General features: G+C 34.5%; 1 protein-coding gene across 2 annotated transcripts; it reads right to left on the bottom strand.

The window, feature by feature from the left end:
* Positions 1-2,995: 2,995 nt before the first annotated feature.
* Positions 2,996-5,281, bottom strand: LOC134842196 (uncharacterized). Of its 2 annotated transcripts, none has more exons than XM_063858418.1 (2): positions 5,031-5,281; positions 2,996-4,582 (listed from the first exon to the last, which is right to left on the bottom strand). In XM_063858418.1, exon 2 carries the CDS (start codon positions 4,536-4,538, stop codon positions 3,270-3,272), a length of 1,269 nt encoding a protein of 422 aa, XP_063714488.1. In that variant the 5' UTR covers positions 4,539-4,582; positions 5,031-5,281; the 3' UTR covers positions 2,996-3,269. The 2 variants fall into 2 exon arrangements, with proteins under 2 accessions (XP_063714488.1, XP_063714486.1); XM_063858416.1 differs by having other exon boundaries at positions 2,996-4,602.
* Positions 5,282-6,435: the final 1,154 nt, after the last annotated feature.

The raw sequence follows: 6,435 nt of genomic DNA on the forward strand, positions 1-6,435 counted from the left end.
GCGAAGACCTACAAAATTTATTTGCATCGATTTAAAATTGATTCAGTTTGATTCCAAATTGCAGCTTAAAATCTGATTTGAATCAATTCTATATCAATTTAACTCAAACTTGTCATGTTTATTAGTTTTATTTCTTACAAAGTTTAAATTTTGAAAAAGTTCTTCAAAATTGATTCAAATAGACTTTTTTTTATACTCATTCCATACAGATTATATACAGATTTTATTCAGATTTGATAGAATGTCAAAGAAATGAGAAAAATAGAAAAAAGTTAGTCTGGATGTTTTTGTTTGATTATCGAGATTATGTGGTGTATAAAAAAAAACGGAGTGTAGCTAGTCTGTATTTTGTTTGAAAAAAATTGAGTTGTTCCAAACTAAATTTATCATTCATATATCATTTGTGTAAAATAGTTGTGCATAGAACGCTGATAAAGAAATCGACATTTGTAGAGTTTTACTTTTCATACCGCGGAAGACCTTAGATTGGCCTAACTCAAATTGGATTCCCTTCATTGAAAGAATTTGCGGTAAAAAACACTCCTCAAGTGACTCTTTTTCTCTGCAGCTCCGATAGAAACTGTTCTTGAGTATGGAAATGTGGTAGAATTTCGAAAAAAACGGAATAATTACATCAATCAATCAAGAAAATTTGATGGAATTCTTTGCCTTGCAACGATCTATGTAAACTGATTTAAATCGAATCGACCACTTAGGCATTAAAAACGACGTTTTTTTTTCAAACGTATAAATCCTTTTAATCCATTCTAAATTAATTTACGAATCTAATTAGGCTATCGTAAGTCGATTCCCACACAGTATTTTATCTATAAAAAATTGATTCTTTTTCAAGTTTGTCAATGCGTTTTTTGAGTTTTTTTTTGTTATAAAAAACTAGAGAGGTAGGTTTTTGTTTAAACGGAAAATTAACTGGAGAGAATGGAAACTAACCTTGCGTTTACAGTTTCAAAAACACAAAAAGTATAACTATATAATGAACACTGCTTAAAAAATAAAGAGGAAACAAGTTAGTAAATTTGAGATTCTAAATGGTTGTTTATTTATTCAATAAATTGTTGTACTTCTGTTACTGTTTCTACAGGTTTTTCAAAATTTGAAACTATTGTTTGCTATAATTTTATCCGTCTAGCTTGTTTAACTTTTCAATTACTAGATTGCGTTTACTACACTACTATTGCCTAGGGATGAACTAACTGAAAACAACTTGCCAAACTGAAAAAAAAACGAACTGATTTCAATTTTTTTGTAATTTTTCACCTCTATAGCTTCTTCAATATTTAATTTTTCAATCACACTGTCTATATTTGTTCAGCCTTAGTGTCGAAGAATTTAGTATTTGACGGAAAGTGAAAAAAAAACATTAGTTTTGAGGTGCAGATTGCCTTTAGTGAATGAACAAACTTATAGAGCTGGCTAGGTATCAAAAATTGAAATTTTCAGAAATGATTTTTTTGTTAACTCAATTTTTTTTCTCTTGCGTAGCAAACCTGTTGCTTAGGGTTCGCTCTTAAATATTTGTGCGTTAGCATCCCTTTTTCATCACAATAAAATAAATTCCACGAACACAAAACAGTTTTACCGAAACTCTTACCTATTGTGGGTATCCCGAAAAGCTAACAAATGTGCTTTTTCAAAAGAAAAACCAACTAGTTGGGCTTTAGATGTCTGAATCTGGAGTAAAACAGGTGCTTTTTAAAGCTAATTTCATCTAAAAAATTTTTAACCCGAAAAACTTATCTGCATTACCATCTTTCTTTGATCAGGCAATCAAAACCTGAAGTTGGCCCCACACTTTTTTACTTTGTCTCGGATGAACTCCTGTATTGCCAAATAATTTATTTTTTAGCTTTGAAAAGTTAATTTTGATATGAGTTTTTTCTGCTGCAGGTTAAGGTACTTGAAAAAAAACTTCAAACAAAATTGTCACAAAACGGGAAAAAAGATTTTTTTAAAGGTCGGAGCGTTTTGCAGCTTGCACAGTGACAAGTTTTATTAGTTGAAAACAAAATCATTTTACAAGGACTTTGACAAGAAATGGTTTGCAATCGGTTTTATACAGATTTTGTAGCAAAGACCTAAAAAATTAGTTTGCATCGATTTAAAATTGATTTAGTTTGATTCAAAAAGGTAGCTTAAAAACTAATTTCAATCAATTACATGTCAATTTAACTCAATTTTGTCAATTTTTTTTTTAGTTTTACTTCACACGGATTTTGAAAAAATGATTAAAAATGATTTAAAATGACTTTTGTCCATTTTTTTATACTCATTTTTTACAGAATCTATACAGATATTCTTCAGACTTTTTTGGAAGTCAAAGAAATGAGAAAATTAGAAAAAAAGTGAGCCTGCATGTTTTTTGTTTGATTATTGTGATTATGTTGTGTCTGAAAAAAAAACGGATTATATCTAGTCTGTAACATTTTTGAATCAAAAATGAGTTGTTCTAAGTTGAATTTATCATTAATATATCATTTGTAAAAAATATTTGTGCATAGAACGTAGATAAAGAAAAGGACATTTGGAGAAATTTTGAATAATTTTACCTAGAGTGACTCCTCTCCTCTGTAGCTCCGATGGAGACTTTTCTTGAGTACAAAAATTCGGTCAATTTTCGAAGCAAAAAGAATAGTTACATCAACTCAATTATGAGAATTTGATGGAATTCTTTGCCTTGCAACGATCTATGTAAATCGATTGAAATCGACCTTTTAGGCAAGCAAATCGACGATTTTTTTTCTACCGTAAAAGTCCTTTTAATCCATTCTAAATCAGCTTACGTATCTAATCGGGCTATCGTAAATCGATTTCCAAACAGTATTTTATCTAGAAAAAAATTGATTCCAATTCAAGTTTATCAGTGCGATGCAAGAAAACCTGCTGACAATAGTAAATCTTGAACCATGCAAGGTTTCATTGCATCATAAAAAGACAAAAATGTATTTTCAAAATGAAAATTCGAAGGGGGGTTGGAAAAAAGCCCCAATTGGTGCCCAGTCATAGCCGATCCTAAAAAAAATCCATAGTAAAAGAGCGATTGCTCCTGCTTTAAAACCGGTATCTATACAACAATTTACAATTTAAGAAGTGCCAATTGGTAATAGCACAGAAAACGATAATGAACAAAGTTGCAATTTCAAAGTTTGCAACGCAGATGAAAATTAGCGTAGAAATGGTGCATGAAAATAGATGGAACGAAAACATGCGCAGATTTGGAGAACCAATACGTGATGAGATTATAATTAAACTTATTTCTGAAACCATCCCATCATGTGTATGGGGTATTTGTTTACTTCGTCCAGCTTTTCGAAGAAGCTGTGTGCCTCTCTTAACATCTCCGGTGTCTTTCTGTCTCTTATTATTATGTTTTCCGCGTAAAACTTGCCAGGTTTGCCGTCCTCTGTTGGGATATCTGACATTGTGCGTCGTCCGTCAGTGAGCTGTTTTGTGACCTTTTTTCCATTAAAATAAGCGTGCACGCACGACCCGAGCCACAAATCCTCAGGTCGCCAGAAACAAGGTCGTGAAAAGTTGAAACTGGCACTGTCTCCGTAGAAGCCAACACAATGTTGGGCACATTTTTGAATTAAGTTTTGAATTAAGGGTCTGGCCCAAATAGACAACTGACCGGTGCATGACTCAAAGGGCAAATATAAAGAGGGTATCACTACAAAGGGAATATGATGGTGGTTGTTGCGTGGGGTTCGTTGGACTTGACACATACCCGCGGTATTCAGAGGCACGTGACCGTCGGCTGACACTTGGCTGTTAGTCCAGTTGACTCGGAGACCAGGGTTTCTCATATCCACATGGTTCTGTAGCTTCCGCAGAGCAGCGTCAACTCTTCCGATTCTGCTGTAAGTGTCATCGTCGCTTTTCATGAAGTATGCAAAACTTGGACAGTAGCAAAACGCGAGTTTCATAGCCGAGAGAATTTTGAGCGGTGTCAAATCGTAACCTTCTGGAGTATTGAAGACAATAACGTCACCATAACGATCGATTTCTTCGTGCACACCGTCTGTTTCACTCTGTGATGACGGGCGACTTATAGCAAAAAAGTAGACCCATGGGTTTTTGTTCTCCCCGATGGCTTGTCCTCTCTTTAATTTTGGGAGATAGGTCTCGCGAAGAGCTTTCCGCTGTGAGAACGATTTGACCCTCGAGTTAATCATAAGCACTCTCAAATTACCCGGAGACTGATTCGCAGCTGCGCACATTTCCAGAAGTCGCCTAGCATCCGATCCATTAAGTAACATACTCAAGCCCCTGCTTAGCTGGTGAAAAGGAGCATCGGGGTGAATTTTGACGGAGCCTACCAAGTCATCTTTCCAAGGTGTCTTCAAACAATTTTCAGCTGCGGAGATTTCATGCCGTATTTCGGATATAATTTTTTGGGACAAATATGCTGCGGTGTTCTGGTAATAAAAGTGGGCTTTAAACAGCATAATTATTGAAACAAATAGAAAAATAATAAAACAGAGTCTAAAATAGCGAAAGCAAATTTTGCTTGCCATCATCGGATAATAAGCAGAACTCCTGGAAAATTTTTGATACAGACTTCCTAAGATAGAACGATTACGTCTCAAATGGCATAATTCACAAATGGCATAAAAATGAAAAATTTCCCAAATGGCATAAATTTCATGCAACAGTTATTTTTTATTGTTCATTAAAAAAATTGAGAACAAATTTTTGATGAACAATATGAGAAAATTTGTCAAGTTGTCAATTAAAATGTCGATTGACTTTTTATTTTGAAAAAATTGCAGATTTTTTTAATCAAAAAGCATAAGCTTTCGGTTATTGATTAGCTTCTTGTGGTCAAATTATCCGCCAAATTTGTCGCTTAACTTTTGTTTGGAAGCAATTGATTCCATATGTTGTTCACATGTTTTGGTTCCTGGCAAAATAAAGTATTAGAAACTGATAGAAAACGTTTGACTTACAACGAAAACTTAGAATTTATGCTATTTGAAAAGTTTCTTTTTTATGCCATTTGGGAAAGTTACCGAAAGAACAGTGGCCCAAATTTTCAGCGATTCCTTTACCGCTTCTATCACTACTAATTCCAGATGAATTCTCAAAAGAAATTGAAACTTGTTGATCCAATTGTTTGGCAAGATTTGAAAAACGTTGAGTGGTCTCTTTTCATTTACTGTGACTGCATCTTTGTTAATTGTACTTATGATGCCAGTAACACTTTACTTTATAGCAGTTAATTTGTGAAGGCAATCTTCTATCAGAGTTTTAACGAAGGCTATACAAAGTATTTGCGAAGTTAATAAATAATTGTTTCTATTATACTCAATTTTTACATAACATTCATGAAAAGACAAGCGATTTAGTTTTGATGCAAATAAGAACGAATAACAGTAAGAAAAACGATGGCTGTCATAGTTATGCATGATGCACTTTCAAGCTAGCCCTTTTTATCCGTAAAAACGATATTTTGTTAATATTATGTTTGATAAATCAGATTGTGTTGCCGCCTCCTTGAAGAACGGTCTATGGGGGGGGGGGGGGGGGGGGGGTTTGGGGGTGTTAAATTGTTTTTTGAGCTCAGCCCTGAGGACGTAAAAAAGAATAGTGCCAAACTGTTTGAAGTATTTTAAGAAATATCGCACGATACGTTTCGTATGATAAACTTGGAATAAGTATGGTTTTTATTTTCTTGCCAAATACACTTAAGATTTGATTGCTGTGCTGGTATTTTGATGGGTTTGAGTGCACAGTTAGTGACAGATTAATCAACCAGGGTCAGTGATAAAAAAAGATAGGCGTAAAACCGGATCTATGTGCCCGAGTTACTTCAGAAATTAGTCCATACGCCTTGCACTTGTCCAAATTTTGCATGAAAGGATAATGAAAGATGTATGTCTGTTTGGCCTCTGATTTAGTCGTCTCAAATCAAGGCAAACTACCGTTTTGCGTTGAAGTGATATTTTACTAAAACGACGAGATAAAAAAGATAAGATTTTGTTTTTGAGAAAACAGTATTCGTAATTCCTGGGAGACTTCTGCAGAAACAAGAGAATTTAACTAGAAGGAACGGGGGGGGGGGGGGGGGCACTACTGATGCCGAAGTCAGGCTTCACTGATTTCACAAGATCAAGCTTGTTTAATGGGGAGGCGAAAAAAATTCGAGCCTTGCTGCCAGCCAAAGTCAGGGGCAAAAGTATAAGCAAGTTTGCTAGACGTGCCGGCCTAAAATTGCAGAATCTTCAGATAACGTCGATAAACTTGTTCTGGGTGGGTTGGTTAAATGTTACAGTCTTTGCCCGCCAATTTCGCTCAAAATATTTTTTGATTGTTCGTCAAATGTTATTGATCTAATTACAATACGTGGTCGGTTCGTCTTCCACTTTCGCTCAAGTTTATTTTGCTCAGGATTACAGAAATCTTTCAATTACTAAC

This window comes from Symsagittifera roscoffensis, chromosome 3, assembly GCF_963678635.1.
Source record: "Symsagittifera roscoffensis chromosome 3, txSymRosc1.1, whole genome shotgun sequence".
NCBI classification, from domain to species: Eukaryota; Metazoa; Xenacoelomorpha; order Acoela; family Convolutidae; genus Symsagittifera; species Symsagittifera roscoffensis.